Source organism: Callorhinus ursinus, unplaced genomic scaffold (genome assembly GCF_003265705.2).
Source record: "Callorhinus ursinus isolate GAN/ISIS: 27379988/994484 unplaced genomic scaffold, GSC_fseal_2.0 scaffold93, whole genome shotgun sequence".
NCBI classification, from domain to species: domain Eukaryota; kingdom Metazoa; phylum Chordata; class Mammalia; order Carnivora; family Otariidae; genus Callorhinus; species Callorhinus ursinus.
Genome location: NW_027397155.1, coordinates 478613 through 496922, shown reverse-complemented (window position 1 = coordinate 496922; position 18310 = coordinate 478613). Strand labels below are relative to the sequence as shown.

At 34.9% G+C, this 18310-nt stretch overlaps 1 protein-coding gene across 1 annotated transcript in view; it reads right to left on the bottom strand.

Moving 5' to 3' along the window:
• Positions 1-4341: 4341 nt before the first annotated feature.
• Positions 4342-18310, bottom strand: part of NOX4 (NADPH oxidase 4) — a 194444-nt gene continuing 180475 nt past the window's right edge. Inside the window, exons 20-21 of the mRNA XM_025893954.2 lie at positions 16956-17056; positions 4342-6329 (exon numbers count right to left, since the gene is read on the bottom strand). Of these exons, the coding sequence (XP_025749739.1) occupies positions 6209-6329; positions 16956-17056 (222 nt within the window). The 3' untranslated portion in view covers positions 4342-6208. The remainder of the gene's footprint in view (positions 6330-16955; positions 17057-18310) is intronic.

Genomic DNA, 18310 nt, shown 5'->3' with positions numbered 1-18310 from the left:
CGAGTCTTTGGATTTCTAACCTAGGGCCTGTTTAACATTGGAGGTGGCTGGATAAAATGATGACACTGGCACTCTCAGGGTAAACAGAACTTCAGTCAATCATTCCTACTTTTGAAAGCAATTTCTACTTTTCCCCACTCTGAATCTGAATCAAATTTTAATGAGGAGAGAAAAAATGAAAGAAAGGTCCCTGTCAATGTCATTTGGTCAGCAGATGGTAGCCATCTTTAAAGGATATAATTGTACCTGGTGGACACCTAGCTAGGTGGTTAAAGAAGCTACACTTAACTGAAGAGCTAGAATTTTCCTAAACTAGACAGTCCCTGGGAATCAAGAATAAACTGTGCAGTGCACTGAATCACAGAACACGGAGTACAACTCAGGTCATATTCCAACATATGTGTGGTAAGGTAGTTTACATTCTTTTAAGACTCAGTTGGAGAGGAAAACCTAGAAGATTGAACTGCTTTCTCCCTGGTCAATGGGTTGGCTGCCATATATATTTTTAGCAGACAAGCAAGGCCCCATTTTGTACACTGTGGAGATTTCTCACCACCAAAATGAACTACATAGTCATCCTAATTGAGAACCAGTTTCAAATGAATAGGCAGATATAGGTGAACAGATACACTGTTACAATGCAAGAGAGAACTTCTGTTTCTCAGTGTCTGCATTTGTGAAGAGGGTTTCATTCTCTGGGTGGAAGGATGAGAGCTGAGAAATATAACCTTGCAGTGACAGAATTTTAATATGCAGTGTATGCAGCTGAAGAAAGGCATGGCAGACTCCCCTTCTTTATTGCTACATATATTAGAGCATTTACATAGTGCTGGTTCCCATCTAAATGGTGGGGTTGTCTCCAGGTCAACCAGCAGCTCATGAAAACTAATTCTCCTAGAAGCCAGATGTAATTCTGATCAAAGGTAAAGCTTCTGCTAAAATTCTAGTTCTGCTAAAGCTTCTGCTAAAATTCTAGTTTCATTAAAATGTGAAAGGACCCCTAGAAACAAACCAAATATTGCATTCTTTTACATTTTCCCAAACCACAGTAATAGCCAGTTCTGCCAAACACTTGAACATCTATCGAGTTCTGAAAAGAAAAGCATAATCACGTCCTGATGTGTTCAGTAATTTTTCTTTCTTTGACTCCTTTTTTTTCTTCCTAGTTTTGCTCTTCTAAGGCATTTCTTGCCCTTACCAATTCTTAAATTGTAGCCTAACACTGCAGGAAGATTACTGGTAATTTTGCTACAATGTTTAAAATAAGAAATCCACTTTTAGATTTTCAACAAGAATATAACAATTTTGTATAAGAGAAACTAAACATTCTGCATATTCACTTCAAAGAAAATTTATGGTCTCTGTTCTAAAGCAACATTGCTTAACTCTTTGCTAATTTTAAGTGACTGGCATGGCCATTTTTCTTTCTCTCTTTCTCTCTTAATGGACCTTCCTTCACTAAGTATTAGAAGTCTTCTGCTTCTTTCCTTTGGAAAACTTCATCTAGCTAGCTTTTGCAACTTTGTCCTTTGAGAATACCACAGTATGGGATAAAAAAGCTGGGGTAATGGAGTGGAGATTTAGACAGAAGGAGAGAGTTCTCATTGTTCTGTGCTGGTTGAAGTAAATGTTCATTATGCTTGATTTCATTTATTTCCTGTCTCACTAGTTAACAAAAAGCTGATTGTTTTCTCCTGAACATAATGGTCATGTGAGTAGAGAACAATAATCATCTGTTTTAATATCAACATTTTCCTGGATGGTTAGAAAGCTGGGAAGTTATGACTTCTGTTTATGAATCTAAATTTTAAAATTAAATATTAGTTTTTCCTAGAAACCATACTATTCCATATTTCTTCAAAGTTCTGGAGAACATAATCCCTTCAGCACAATCGCCATATTTTATCTTATTTTATTTTATTTTATTTTTTTGACTTTGTAATTATTTTTATTGTTATGTTAATCACCATACATCATTAGTTTTTATTTATTTTTTTAATTTTAATTTTTTATTGTTATGTTAATCACCATATATTACATCATTTGTTTTGGTGTAGTGTTCCGTGATTCATTGTTTGCAGAATTGCCATATTTTAAAACTGATTTCTGGAAATAGGTTCTAATTGGCAAAACATAAAAGACTAACATATTTAGAATCAGAAGATACATAGGGAAGAAGAGTGTGATTTTCTACATTTGAATCTGGAATTAACACATAGTACCTTATTTTCCACCTCACACTAAATAGAGTTTACAGCGAACTAATGGGACCAGATGTGTCTTATTAGATGTGGATGTCATGGGGAGGTGGAAAGGGCCCTTGAGCAGCAGAGAGGAGGAAGGCTGAACTCCAGTTTCAGTTCCACGACAAACTCAGTGGATGACTTTTCTCCCCACCACAATAAGTGCAGTCACCACCTGTTACCATAACATTACTGCGATATGACTACATATACACTGTGCCGTACATCTCAGCCAGTGGATGACTGAGCAAGCTACCACTTCCCTTTATAACTCAGTGTTCTCGACCACAAAATAAGAGTACTCCTAACTTCAGCCTTTTATGTTTCTGTAACATTACTGGATATGAAAATGTCCTGGACTGCACACAAAATGGAAATGTTTATCATAAGTAGCATTTAAAAATGTGTCTCATCAGTTTGTTTAAAAACAACAACACCGTTCAAGCTGGATTAACCTTAAGGAAAAAATTTTTTTTCTTAAATTTTTTTTTCTCTTTAATATCATAAACATTCTTAGGCACTAGCATTATCTGTTGATGACAATGGCCATTTGCCTCTGACCAGCCTCTTTAGCAATGCCTTATGATTTCAGTGTTACCTGCTGTGAATGCTCCAAGTAAACAATGATTTGGGGAGTTGTAAGTTACTCGGATATAGAGATTAAATCAATTCAGCCTATGCTTTGTCTATATTGCTTTTATTTTTTGTTTTAAGTGCTTCTGTTATAACAATCACCCAGCTGGCATTTTCAGTTGCTAAATGAAAAAAAACCCCAAAACAAAAAACCATCATTTCATTTTTAACCGGATTTAAAAAAAGAAAAGAAAAAAAAGTAAGCCATGAATACATGTGTGGTATGTATGCATGCATGCATGCATGTATGTATATGAATCTGTCTTTTATTATTATGGATATGTAAAATCACAGCCTTCCCTTGCATAAAGCAGGAGATCTAAAATTAAAAACTGAGGGAATGTTCTGTTGGATTCTCTGTTTGAGGGCATAAAAAGAGAATTTCCTTTCCTTTGTCCACAGAGTTAATTTCCTACTATAATCTTACAAAAATGGATAGTTTCTTGCAAAAAAAAAATCACAAAAAAATGTATACATAGTGGGCGCCTGGGTGGCTCAGTTGGTTAAGCGACTGCCTTCAGCTCAGGTCATGATCCTGGAGTCCCAGGATCAAGTCCCGCATCGGGCTCCCTGCTCAGCAGGGAGTCTGCTTCTCCCTCTGACCCTCCCCCCTCTCATGGGCTCTCTCTCTCTCAAATAAATAAAATCTTTAAAAAAATGTATATGTAGAAAGGTCTAGAGTGATGGATTATTTTGTTCAGAGGTTCTTAAATTGGGGTCCTTGCTTTGGGTTCTTGAATTGGGGAGATTGTGGGCTCCCCAAAATTGTATGTAATATTTTGCATTAATGTCATTATATTCACTTTTAATCAGGTTCTCAAAAAGATACATTACCCAGAAAAGATTAATAACTACTAATCTAGTCCAAACAAAAAATCTTAATCCCAAAGTGGCAGCAATTTGCCACAGTTACACCATGGGCCAGTGACATCCACAGCTGTAGAACTCAAACCCCTAAGGCTCTCATGCTAGTGTAGATGCAAATAGATTATGTTTCTTCAATTTGCCTCATCTTGTGAAAAAACACTGCCTGCTTTATTTGTTGCAAAGGTAAAGCATGCTTATAGAGATCTCATGATACCCTTTCGATTTTAACATTTATTGCCACTGACATGACTGTTTTAAGACCTGTAGGACAAGACATAGCCCCAGAGGAAAAAAAAAATCCCTCAAAACAAAACAAAACTCTATTCTACATTCATGATGAAAACCTAATTTTATTACTACCCATAGAAGCAAAGATGACGGGGCGCCTGGGTGGCTCAGTCGTTGGGCGTCTGCCTTTGGCTCGGGTCATGATCCCAGGGTCCTGGGATCGAGCCCCGCATCGGGCTCCCTGCTCAGCGGAAAGCCTGCTTCCCCTCTCACACTCCCCTTGCTTGTGTTCCCTCTCTCGCTGTCCCTCTCTTGCTGTCAAATAAATAAATAAATAAAATCTTTAAAAAAAAAAAAAAAAAAAAGAAGCAAAGATGACCTGTATTTAACATTTCATGTTTGAACATCAACTAGAATTTCAAAGAGACAGGGCTGTTCATCTAGAATAGCAGACCTACCAAGAAAGATGTTTCCTTTTCTGAAAAAGTCTTCCACCTCTTCTACTGAAATTAGGGGTATTAGTATAATCACATCAATAAACTATGATCAGCAAAGAGTCAGTATTGCACATCAAGCCTGTACTAACTCAAATTTCTTTTTACTTGTTCTTTCTGTTATGTGTTTTTATGAAAATTCTTTTTAGTTTAGAAAATGTTGCCAAGATGTACTGGTTATCAAATATGCCTTCAGAGCTAAATCTGTAGGAACATTGCACATTTCCCATATCTTTTTCTGACTCGCCTTCCTTCCACAGAAGGAAGAAGAAAGAATTCCAAGGGAAGGAAGAAATATCTATAAGTAATATGTTCATGGGCATTCAATGCTAGATGGTTTATCATGCTTGATTGCTATTGGTGAATCAGAGCAAAAAATGACAGTAGCATCTATCATGTTCTGTGAAACCACGCAAAATTTCAACAAAGACAAGATAAGTCATTCTGCTTATTTCAGCAATGTGCTCTCTTTGATAGCAATTGATAGATGTCTACAAAACAAAATCACTAAACTGCAAAAAATGACTTAATTCTTAAAGTAGGGAAATGGAGTTTTCCTCTGAACCAAGAATATAATGGCCAGTGAGCATAGGGTTATGCAGTATCGTCCCATTAAACTCGATAATTTCCCATCAAGACCCAGAATACCAGATGGTGCAACAAATAATATGCCTGATTCTGAACTTAAATTCAAATAATTAATGAAGTATTTCCTCTTGTAGTTCAGGAATGTGACTGCACTTTCAATGTCTCCAGTATAAACCAATATGTGGCAAAAGAGAGATATCTCATATCTCAGTGATCACTGAGAAACACAGTGCTCTTCGGTCTAAAAGTGCAAATTATACAAAGTATCTTCAGAGGTGAAAAATAAGACAATCTATGCTGGGGAAAAAAGTAAATAAAAATAACAGAGGCCAAAATGCTGAGCAATGGTAAAAGTTATTAGTCTATATATTCCTTTATGATTTACAGTAATGATATTTTCCTCATTACTATGCAACAGTAATAGATTAAATAAATTGCAGATGAAAAGAACCTATTAAATCATTGTGTCTAATGCATGCAAAGGAGGGCAAATTTCCATAGACAGAGGAAAAAAGAAAGAAAAATATAAAAATAGATACTCTATCAACATCTACCAAAGTTCATTCAGCATTAAGGCCACAGACATCAAATAGAGGTATTAGTGTCAGTAGTGAGGAAGAGGAGACACAAAGTACCCGTATTAATACATAGTTCTGTGCTGTATTTTCAAACATCTACTACATTTGTCTGGAGCTTTCCTAAATCAAAACTACTCTGTTTATACTCACGTAGAAAATGTAATCTGAGTTTCAATGCATTTTTAATTTCATTCAATCTTGCATTTGTTCAACCAAAAACAATTCAAAGAGGACCAAGGCTATCAGCCTCACAGTGAGCAAGTGAGGCACCTCACTAGGGAGTTCTTGAATCTGCCATAAAAATCAACAGTGTGCATCTAATAGTTTTGTTTTCATTTGAGCACTGAAAAGTGAATCATCACAGCAACTATTCTTCAGGGCCTCTTTGGTTTCCAGATTAAACATGTAATGTGACCTGTCATCTTGCCACATCCTCTGCATTTCCATTTTAAATAATCATAAATAAGAAAACCTTGCTACTCTTTGGCATGACACAGCTACTTGATTCAGCTGAGCTTCAAAGTCTTAGAAATTGCACTCATTCCTTGTTCAGAATCCTGGTTCCTCTCAAAGGCTTTCAGCTGAAAGATTCTTTATTGTATTCAAATCTTGTCCCATATGGGTTGTTTTGGTTACTCAGTTTATGAAGAGTCTTAGAAATTGAATTGGGTCCACAGCAGAAAACACCAACAGTTTTCCTAGTGAGAGAGAGGAAGAAAATGGAAAATCAGGTGGAAAATTAAGCAGAACAAAACAAGAAGGATGTATCGGAAGCATGTTTAAAGTATTAACAAAGTTCATTTCTTGCTGCTTTGCATACTGAATTAATTTCCCAATTATTTCAAAATGTAAATGATCACCATGACGATATTTTATGTATTGCATGCTTTCCCTGCTAGAATTCAGAATAATTCAAAGAATGTAAGTATGAGCACAGATTTGCTTATTATCAGACAGAAAGTGAGCAGTCTGCCCTTAGCCTTTCCATTATATACAGAAACGAAATCAAGAGCAGCTGTGGATAGATGTCCATCCACACTGGGTCATGTCAATCTTCTCTTATTAGATGTTTTATATGCATTTTTCTAAAGATCCCATGAATTGTCATGGGCAGTGATGAGTAAAAGAAGAAAAGCTATTACCAATTTGAAAGGATAATTCTAAGTAACTAATTTATATCCCCATTGAAACAAAAGCATATTAATCTGTATACATTTTCTTTTTTATTTATGCACTGTAATAACTGCACCAAATGCCAAGCAGTTTTTATTGTTTGCTAACATAAAATTTTAGTAGATAAATTATACATATCCCTAACAAATTGACTAAATAAATCCCAGGAAATGACTGGTATTTCACATCGATCTTCCTCCGAAGTTTTTTATTTGCATTGAATTCTTCCTATGATACCAAAGTGATTAACAATTCATATCATATCTTGGATAAATATAGTATGTCCTCATTATCTTATCTGAGAATAAATGGTGCTGAAAAAACCCAGTAAATCCATTTAAATGGGTACCAAGATTTTATAATACTTAAAAAAATGGCTTTACTGAAATTTTGCACCTTGAAAAGTGAAACAAAGAACTACAAAAATAGAACTTTTACTTGCAGCCATGATGGAGTAGCAGGGACTAGATTTACCCTCATGCATCGAAAAACTAGGGGAAAAACCCAATACATGGGATAAATATATTCAGGTACTGGACAGTAGGTAAAAGAGAAAAAAAACAAGGTGAGAAAACCAGTTGCTGGCAACTGTCTCTGCTTATGGCCTGGAAGCAATTTATAGGCTGCAGCACTGAGAAACTCAAGCCAAGACTGGGGGTCTCACTGAATTGACGAGACAAAGAATGGAATTCATGGAGGACAAAGTTGCTAGAATTTGTGGAAGGGAAGAGAGATTCACAGCAGGAAGCTCTATCCTCAAGTCTTTGGCTGAGTACTGATGTGCTCGTGTGTGAGGGAAACTACATGAATCTGGATAAAGAACGAGCAGGGAGCAGTAAGGCAAACAATTCCGAGTTGACACAAGGTTGTGAATAATTCATATTCCCACAAGCCAGAACGGAAAGATCTACATATCATATGTGGGCAATGGGTAGTGTTCTAGAAAGTTATCACCTTACTTGCAAGAGGCAGGGTGGATGTTGGTAAAATTAGCCTTAGACTGAAGGTGCTCTGGATCTATACCCAGAAGGATCAAACCAAACCCAAGTCACAAAACTGCATGCCAGAAACAAGTTCAACAGTATTGAAAAGATCAAAATATGGCTTTTAACATCTAAACTTCACAATGTACAGTACTCAATAAGAAATCACCAATAATTTTACAAACCAAAACTAGGAGGGTTATGGGCTGAATTATGTCCCCTCAAAATTCGTTATGTGGAAAAAATCAAACCCCCGGTACTTCAGAATATAGCTGTATTTGGAGATAAAAGCTTTAAAGATGTGATTAAGTTAAAATAAGGCTTTAGAGTGGATCCTACTCCAATCTCACTAATGTCTTCATAAGAGAAAATTGGATACACAAAGAGACATGAGGGAATGCACATGCTCAGAGAAAAAGACCCTATGAAAAGGCAATAAGAAGGTGGTAATCTGCAAGGCAAGGAGCGAGGTCTCAGAGGAAATAAACCCTGCTGGCATCTTGATATTAGTCTTCCAGTCTCTAGGGCTTTGAAAAAATAATCCACTCAGTCTGTGGGATTTTGTTATGGAAGCAAGTCCTAGCCAACTAATAACAGGGAGAAAGATCAGTCAACAGAAACAGGCCCAGAATGGCAAAAATGATGGACTTATCAGACATTTCATTGAAACAGTGATGAGAACCATGTTTCATTATATTCAAAGGTAAGCATCACCATGACGAGAAGAGAAATAGAAGATTTCTTAAAGGCCTAAGTGGAAATTCTAGTGTTTAATGGAATATTTAAAATCATAAATATTCTGATGGGTTAACAGAAAAATAGGCACTGCAAAAGAAAAATAATTAAACTTAAAGACCTGGCACTACAATCTACCCAAATGGACCACACAGAAAATAAAAATTAGGAAAAAAGATGAACACAGCTCAGTGACCTGTGGCACAATATCAACTAGTCTAATAGAGATGTAATTATAGTCCCAACATGAGAGAAGACAAAGGGAAAAAGAAAAAAGAAATTAAGAAATAGTTGCCAATTCTTTTTTCCAAATTTGATGAAAACAAATACATAGATCCAAGGATCTAATGAACCCCAAGGAGAATACACACAAAGAAAACCACGTAAGTCAACTTATAATAAAACTGAAAACCAGTGACAAAGAGAAAAACATAAAAACAGCCAGAGGGGGCAAAAAGACACATTATAAATAATAAACAGAAGATGAAAGATGGAGTTCTTGTCAAAAACTATGCATGTCAGGAGGCAATGAAGTGACATCTTCAAAGTGCTGAAAGACAAGAGAAAATCCAACTATTCCATACCAAGCAAATTCTACACTAAACACAAATAACTTTCAAAACTAGGATGGAATATAAGCTTTTCAAATGAAAGAGGAGAGAATTCATCACTAGCAAACCGGCACTATCAAGTATATTAAAGGAAAGTCTTCAGGAAGGAGGATGAAATCAGATGGAAAGTTGAATCTACCCAGAGGAATGAAAAGCACAAAAATGGTAAATGTGTGAATAAATGTAGTGTGTATTTTGCCTAATTTTTAATCTCTTTGGAATATAATTGATGCTAAAAGAAATTTAAAAACACTGCATCATGGACTTTATAGTATATGGAAGAGAAAGATGAGTAAGAACAACAGCCAAAGAGATGCACAGGGAATGGAAGTACAGAAGGTGGTATAATATTATTTGGAGTACACTGTGATAAGCTAATGATGTACACTCTAAACCGAGAACAATGTTCCTCTGATTTTAGCTTCATCAGAATTACTTGAGGGACTTCACAGACCATACACCAGTTGGCCCACAGACCTAGAGCTTCTGATAACAGAGATCTTGGATAGGGCTCAAGAATTTGCTTTTCTAACAAGTTCCAGGTGATGCTGGTCCAAGGAATGCAGTTTGGGAACCAATGCCTTAAAGAAATCACCAAAAGCAAACAGACAAACAGAGAATTATGGCTAATATGACAATATAGGAGGAAAAAATGGAATCATAAATGTACTCAAACCAAAAGAAGGTAGATGAAGAAAGAGAGAAAAAGAACAAATGAGATAAACAGAAAGCAAAAGTAAACTGCTAGATTTAAACCCAATCAAAGGGAGCCAAGAATACACAATGAGAAAAAGACCATCTCTTCAATAAATGGTGCTGGGAAAACTGGATATTTACATGCATAAGAATGAAAATGGACCCCTATTTTACACCACTCACAAAAATTAACTTGGAAAGAATTAAAGACAAATGTAAGTTCTTAAACCATCAAACTCCTAAAAGAAATCAGAGGGGAAAAAACCTCCTTGACATGTCTTGGGGTTAATTTCATGGATATGACACCAGTAGTACAAGCAATAAAGCAGAGATAAATGTGGAACTGTATCAAATTAAAAAGCTTCTGTACAGCACAAGAAATCAACATCAACAAAATGAAAAGACAGCCTATGGAATGGGAAAAAATATTTGCAAACTACATATCTGATAAGAGGCTAATATCCAAAATATATAAGAAATACATACAACAAAACTGCAAAAGAAGACAAGAAAAATGAAGAAAAGAAATAATAAAATAATAATAATTGAATTAAAAAATAGGCAAACCCTGAATAGAAGTTCAGGCTACTTTCAAAATAGCCAAAAGGCACATGACAAGGTGCTCAGCATCACTAATCTTCAGGGAAATGCAAACCAAAACCACAATGGGATATCATCTCACACCTGCTAGGAAGGCTATTATTAAAAAGACAATGTCCACAATAGCCAAACTGTGGAAAGAGCCAAGATGTCCATCGACAGATGAATGGATAAAGAAGATGTGGTATATATACACAATGGAACATTATGCAGCCATCAAAAGGAATGAGATCTTGCCATTTGCAACGACGTGGATGGAACTGGAGGGTGTTATGCTGAGTGAAATAAGTCAATCAGAGAAAGACATGTATCATATGACCTCACTGATATGAGGAATTCTTAATCTCAGGAAACAAACTGAGTGTTGCTGAGTGGTGGGGGGTGGGAGGGATGGGGTGGCTGGGTGATAGATATTGGGGAGGGTATGTGCTATGGTGAGCACTGTGAATTGTGCAAGACTGTTGAATCACAGATCTGTACTTCTGAAACAAATAATGCAAGATATGTTAAGAAAAAAGAAAAGGAAGAAGATAGCAGGAGGGGAAGAATGAAGGGGAGTAAGTCGGAGGGGGAGACGAACCATGAGAGATGATGGACTCTGAAAAACAAACTGAAGGTTCTAGAGGGGAGGAGGGTGGGGGGATGGGTTAGCCTGGTGATGGGTATTAAGGAGGGCACGTTCTGCGTGGAGCACTGGGTGTTACGCACAAACAATGAAGCATGGAACACTACATCAAGAACTAATGATGTAATGTATGGTGATTAACATAACAATAAAAAAATAAAAAAAAAAGACAAAGAGGCAAATGTTGGCAAGGATGTGGAGAAAGGGGAACCCTTGTGCACTACCGTGGAAATGTAAACTGGTGCAGCCACTATGGATAACAGTACGGAGGTTTCTCAAAAAATTATAAATAGAAGTACCATATGATCCAGCAGTCCTTGTTCTAGGTATATATCCAAAGGAAATGAAATCATTACCTCAAAAAATATCTGTATCTCCATGTTAATTGCAGCTTTATTTCCAATAGCCAAGACATAGAAACAACTTCAGTGTCCATCAATGGATAAATGGTTAAAGAAATCATGATGTGATATACAGATATATTTATATGTTAATTATTTATATCACACACAAACAGCAGTATTATTCAGCCATAAAAAAGAAGGAACTCCTGCCATTTAGAACAACATGATTGGAACTCGAGGGCACCGTGCTGATACAAATCAAAGAAAGACAAATGGTCTATGATCTTGCCTATATATAGACTCTAAAAAAACCCCCAAAACCCAAACTCATTGAAACAGAGAGCAGACTGGTGGTTACCAGGGCCAGATGGGAGAGGTAGGGAATGGGTGAAGGTTGACAAAGAATTATAAATTCTATAAGAAGAATAAGTTCTGGGATGAAATGTACAGCATGGTGACTATTGTTAACAATACTGTGTTGTATATTTGAAAGGTGCTAAGAGAGTAGATCTTAAAAGTTTTCTTCATGTACACACACACACAAATTGTAATTATGTGATGTGATGGCTGTGTTGATTAATCTTCTTGTGGTAGTCATTCTGCAATATATATATATATATATATATATATATCAAATCATTACATTGTACATATTAGATTTATACAGTATTATGTGTTAATTATATCTTAGTAAAGCTGGAAAAAATCCAACAATATTTTTGCTCCATAAAATAATAAAATGTAATATATTTTATAATGAATAAATATAATAAAATGCAATAATAATATGTAATGGAATAGTTTAAACACTACAACTAAATCCTCCAAACTAAAAAACTCCACTATACATGAAAGAAAAACTAATAGGACTGTAAAGATATATAAATCTAGAATTACAGTTGATTATTTCAACACCCTTCTCTCTGTAATTGACAGAACAAAGAGAAAATCAGTAAGCGTATTGAAGACCTGAATACCACTATCAAGCAATTGGAACAAATTGGTATTTATAGTGTGCTCTATCCCCAAACAATGGAGTACAAATTCTTTTCAAGTGCGTGTGGAATATTCATCAAGACAGACCACATTCTGGGCAGTAAAACGATCTCAAATAAATTTTAAAGGATTGAAATCACAAAGAGTATATTTTCTCAACAGAACCCAAGTGAACTAGAAATCAAAACCAAAAATATATATGTAGAATCCCCACGTTTGGAAATTAAACAAAAGAGAAGAAATCACATGGAAAATTTAAAAATATCTTGAAGTGCATAAAAATAAAAACGTACCAACATTTGTGTGATGTAGCTAAAGTGTTGAGAGAGGAATTTATAGATTGAACACTTTTATTAGGAAAGAACAAGGGTCTGAATCAATGATATAAGGTTCTACCTTAAGAGACTAGGAAAAGAAAACTTAATTAGAAGAAAATAAAAAAGAAGTGTGAAAATAAATTATACTTAATAAAATTTAGATTACTATTAAAACCAGATCTAGACACGCTAGGTTACTTAAATTGAATAAAACTGAACCATTCAGTTTATATCACCAAAAACCAAAGACAAACAAAAAACATAATGTGGTTTTCATGAAAATGAGAAAGCAGTGAGTCATGTTGTCTGTATTCATTCTCTGTCAACACTACATTACAATAAGATACCATTACTTTCTTCACAGGGCAATTATAAAGTTAGCTTTTCAATTTTTACAGACTTCCCAAAGGCTTCTCTTAAATATTCCACAACAAAATTATTATTTTTAAAGCACCCATATATCATATATATATATTTACATTTTGTATTACATTTGTTAACTAATTTAACAAATTAGATTTCTGTGTAAATTGAGGAGTTCCCCAATGTTACTTTCACTAACAATGAGATCCTCTAACTTTTTCAAGATCTATACTTAGTCTCTGCAATCCATTTGTACTAAATTTGCATTAGATTGCTGCAATCCAACAATCATCCAGAGATTTTCTACAAAAACTTTGCTGATATGGGTAGAGATAGACGCTAAAGCAGAGAATGTTGTTTGGAGTCAGATGTTGGGAACTAGTTCCATAAATGTTCAATATATTTGTGTATATTTTCCTATTATACCAATCTTTGTTTTTCCATGCAGATTTGTAAGTGTGGGATCTCATAATAATAACAGCTTATTCATTCCTTGTAATACAGACCCAGAAGGTTTGAGTGACTTGACCCAGGGACACAGATCAAATGTTAGACAGCAAATCTAGGTATTCTTAATCTGTATTGTTTTTAAAACACCATGAGGCAGGAGAATGTAGATATGGTCTCAGACATTTCACTCCAATCCCAGAGTAATAGTTCTCTACTCCAAAGGCGACATAAAATTATTCCTTTATTTCTCTCTTGAATAATGCATAAATTCGACTAATTTATGATATGATATATATTTTTATTACAAATATAGGAAAATGGACTGTGGTTCTGATAATAAAAAAAGATTTCCTATCATCTTATTAAATACTGAATGGCTTATAAAGTAATATTTAGAATATCTTTTATGTTTTTGAAAAATTAGTTGTTGACACTTTTAGTATATTAGAGTTAACATTCTGTTGCAATATGTATAGTGAACATGATGGTTTCTTGCAACATCTCACTGTCCCTAAGAGGGGCATGGTAACATCAAATTGCTACTCTTTCTACTTGTGACCATGCTTTGTAGTAAATAAAGTACATTGAACTTTACAGTCAGAAGCTAGGATTCATGTCTGAATTCTGACTCATTAACCATAGCTTGAGATAAATCATTATCTTTTCAGGTCCTAGCTTCTTCACTTGTAAAATAATGATGAAAGCAGGTGACTTCAAAAGCTCCTTCACCTTCCTTGATCATGCCATTACATAATTCATTTTCTGAATTTAAAAAAGGCACATAAGGAAGGAACCACCTCATACATATGTGTAAAGTAAATTGAGTATAAATTGATTCACCCTTTTGGTTTTGATAGGACAGTATCTAAATGTGCATACTCTCTGAGCCAGCAATTCCATTTCAAGGATCCTAACCTACTGCAATATTCCCACAAGAGCATGAGAAAGTATGTGCAAAGAGAATTACCATAGCATTATTTGTAACAGTAAAGGACTGGAGGTAACCTAAATATCCATAAGTAGGGTAGCAATGATCATGTTATCCATATTCTAGAATACTGTGAGGTAGAATTACATGGAAATTATCCATGAACAATATATGAGTGTATCTGAAAAAGATTACATTGAAGAATTCTATATTATAGATTCGTTTAACTTCATTTAAAAATTAAGGTTCATAATTTCAGTGTATAGATTTTAAATATATATATGCATACATATACATGCACATATATATGAATATATACTTTTATAAGTATGTATGTGTGTCTCTATATATTCTTTCAGTAATTTATGTACTTGAGGTTAACCAGAATTTTATATCTAAAATAAGGACTTCTGTCTAAATAGCACCTTTTTTTCTAGTTAGTGAACCCTTAAGATGTTGATCCATTCTTTTCCTAAATATGCCACGTGAAAATTTTTTAAAAATAATGCATTTTAAGTGCCTGTCCAGAGCAAATACACAAAGTGAAAGTGTTGTACAAAATGTCAACAGTAGATGGTGCACACTTGTTCTTTTTAAACCAGCTTTGCTGTTTGAAGAAAATGAACGACCAACCAAATTAACGTACAGTCTATCTAAGTCATGAACAATTTAACAAATGAGAATTCTTAAGAAGTAACCAAAGAAATCAATAATCCCAATCTAATTTCTTATAAGTGATCCTCTACTGATGTAGAGATTGGTTTCAGAATTGAGCAAAGACAATAGCAACAACAACAGAATTCCAAAGTTTTCATTAGTACACTATAAAAATTAATGGAAGAATGCTTGTCAGAAGTCAGCTGAATGTCATTAAAGAGAAAGGAGTCTATGGTACATTGAGAGACCCAGGTGAGTATGACAAGATTATCAGGTCTAAGGTAGAGGATACTGGAGAAAGATGGGAGAATATAACCAAAATTGGGGTGACTTTAATTCTATAGTTCACCTTTAACTATGGCCCTAGTTATTACAAAGGACCTCTGCTTCCAAAATAATGCTTTCCTTTTCAACCCAAAACTACTTCATTGAGAGAAGGGAAATGCAGAAGTGGTTTCAAACATAACTACAACCTGACTTTCATGGGTAGCTATATTCCTTTTTAAAATTTGCTCCTGGGGCTCCACGCAATAATTCCTAAAACAAAATTTCTGAAGATGGAGTCAAGGACCATGATGAATCAGTGGGTCTTTCAATAAATCATAGTCATCCATGAATTCATGAATTGAAGCTTTTCTAAAACTCTTCAATGAGCTGCCTCATTCATTTATAAATATCCTTCTTATAATTATAAAAATGTAGCTTTTAAATTATGAATTGACCAACTATATACTAATAATTATCATGATAAATCAACCTAGAAGAGCCACAGGGCCAAAGGAAATTTTAAAAACTTAAATATTCAATTTATCTACATTCTTACTGCAGAAGTATGTTTACTTAAGCAACAAAAATATGATTAGTTCAAATGTGAAAAAACACATTGAATTTTGATAAATTCTACAGGTTGAAAAGGACAGAAATACAGTTCAAGTAGAAAAATAATGTAAAATTTCCAACTGCTAATGAAAGCTTGTTTGTATATCTTTCCAATATATGAGATTGGTATCAAAAACTGGTATTTCAATTCCAGTAGACATGTTTAAAGAGTTACACTAATTTTAAAATGTCAACATATGCAATATGTTAGAAATTAGAGCCTTGCAACTATTTAAACTTTTGATGAAACTATTTCAATGCCAAATTTAAAATGCCTGAGTGGGTATATGGTTTTCAAATTGCTTTTAGAATTCTTGTAGACCATTGCCCTGAACTACAAGTTTACAGGAGACAAAGGGGTTGGCTAGTCTGTGCCCTAAAGCAAATGCTCTCCTTCCACAGTCATCTCTTCAGAGCACAGACACATATTCCCTAATGCTAAGATTCTTCAGAGAATTATAGCTCCAAGAAAAAATAAATTATGTTTGGAAATAATCCTGTTTTAGAGACAGCATATAATAACTAAGGGTTTTTAAAAATTTATTCATTTTCATGAGAAGTTCAAAAATCTGATTTTTAAGTGCATTCATTGTTAGAACTGCTGGTAGAGCTCCCTTATTTGCCAATGAATTTTGAAGTTTTTCCAATGATCACCTGATACATGATATCAGAATGAATACCCATTTTTACATGGGTCTACACAAATTTGAAAGTAGGTAGGAGGGTTTCATTCATAAATACTTTAATAGACTGTTTCTAAGCCAAATTCTATTTATTTGGCGTTTCAGATATGTGAGGTGGTCCCTGCCTTGACTCCTCCTATGCTAGTGATAATTGAGTGTTCAAGCAACTTTGTAATTTGTAAACCCATTACCTAATTCATCTTTAAAAACTACATGTAATGACTTGAGAATATTTTAATTTGATCATTAGCCACATGGCAAATTTCCTGAGCAATAATACTTACCCTCTGTTACATTTTGCTATTTCATCAAACAGAAGTTTCCACCGAGGCCGTCCAATAAAAAGTCTTGAATTCAGTGCTTGATATTTTTCTCCAATTATCTTCTGCCAAAAAGAAAGCACTATATTTTATATGACACAGAGTTGGATGAACAACCTATTTTTCTAACATCATTTCTACTGGTGCTGTGGCTTCCTACCAAATTGCTGTGGTATCAAGAATACAAGTATCAAATGGCAAGCTATTAAGTACAGTCATTTTGAAGCATCATTTCCTTCCTCTTTTCCTTTAAAATCCATTATTTTCTTGAATGCCATTGTTATAAATAGCTGATTTTCCTTCAGTTGGTTGCTTTGTTTTTAACAACTGCAATATTAAAGCATGCATTTTAATTACCTACTCTCAAAACGGCGGCAGCACATAAATTTATTGAAGTGTTTTGGCACTGCAAATACTGTCTTCATATTTGGCTCATTATATGAGTAAAATACTACAAATTGTCATCATAAATTTGGGGAAGTGATCCTAGACAAGACAGCCCGAGCCAGAAGAGCTCCAGATCTTGGGTCTGTCAACAAATAACTTCTAATGGGCTGGTGTTTGCAATGAACAGAAGATGAGATCTGGATCGTCAATGAAGGGCCCGAGGTGAGAGGAGAGGGGAAAGTGTCTGAGTCACAGGCAGACAAACTGAGAACCAATGCCACATATGCTCCACACCTTCATCACATCCATACCATGAGGAATAATGATACTGACTTGCTTCGTGCGAATAGTAAAATGAAATATTTTTTTTACATACCAAGTGGAGCAGAAATCTGATAGAAAAAGTAGGGTTAGGTTAGTTTTGAAGTAACTGACAAGCATTCGTATTTTGTATCCAAAGTGTTATAAAAAATGTATAATGGAAAATACTAAAATAAAACTCATGAAAGCATCCATGCCTGGATTTACACACCCACGTAGCCTTCAGTGTCATCGGTAAACATCAGTTTCTTCATCTATAACATGGGAATAGCACTATCATCTACCTGTTGGATCTGTTAGAATTACACAATATAATATGAAGTGCTTAACACACAGTGTCTAGCGCAGCAAATAAATAATGTGTGATGGCTATTACTACATTTTTAGTTTCCTGTGGAGAGAAGAAATAAGCTTAACTACGTATGATCTTATCTTGTCTCTCCACATAAGAACTCCCCTCGACGAACACAATCATGAGACTGTTCGCTTCTGGTCCGATCTCTAGAGGTAAAGAATTTGAGACAACAGTGAAAAGGAGAGAGATGAACTCAAAGGTCTGTACCAGCTTCCTGTGAGGAGGACAAATGAAAGGCATAACACAGTTGGCTTCC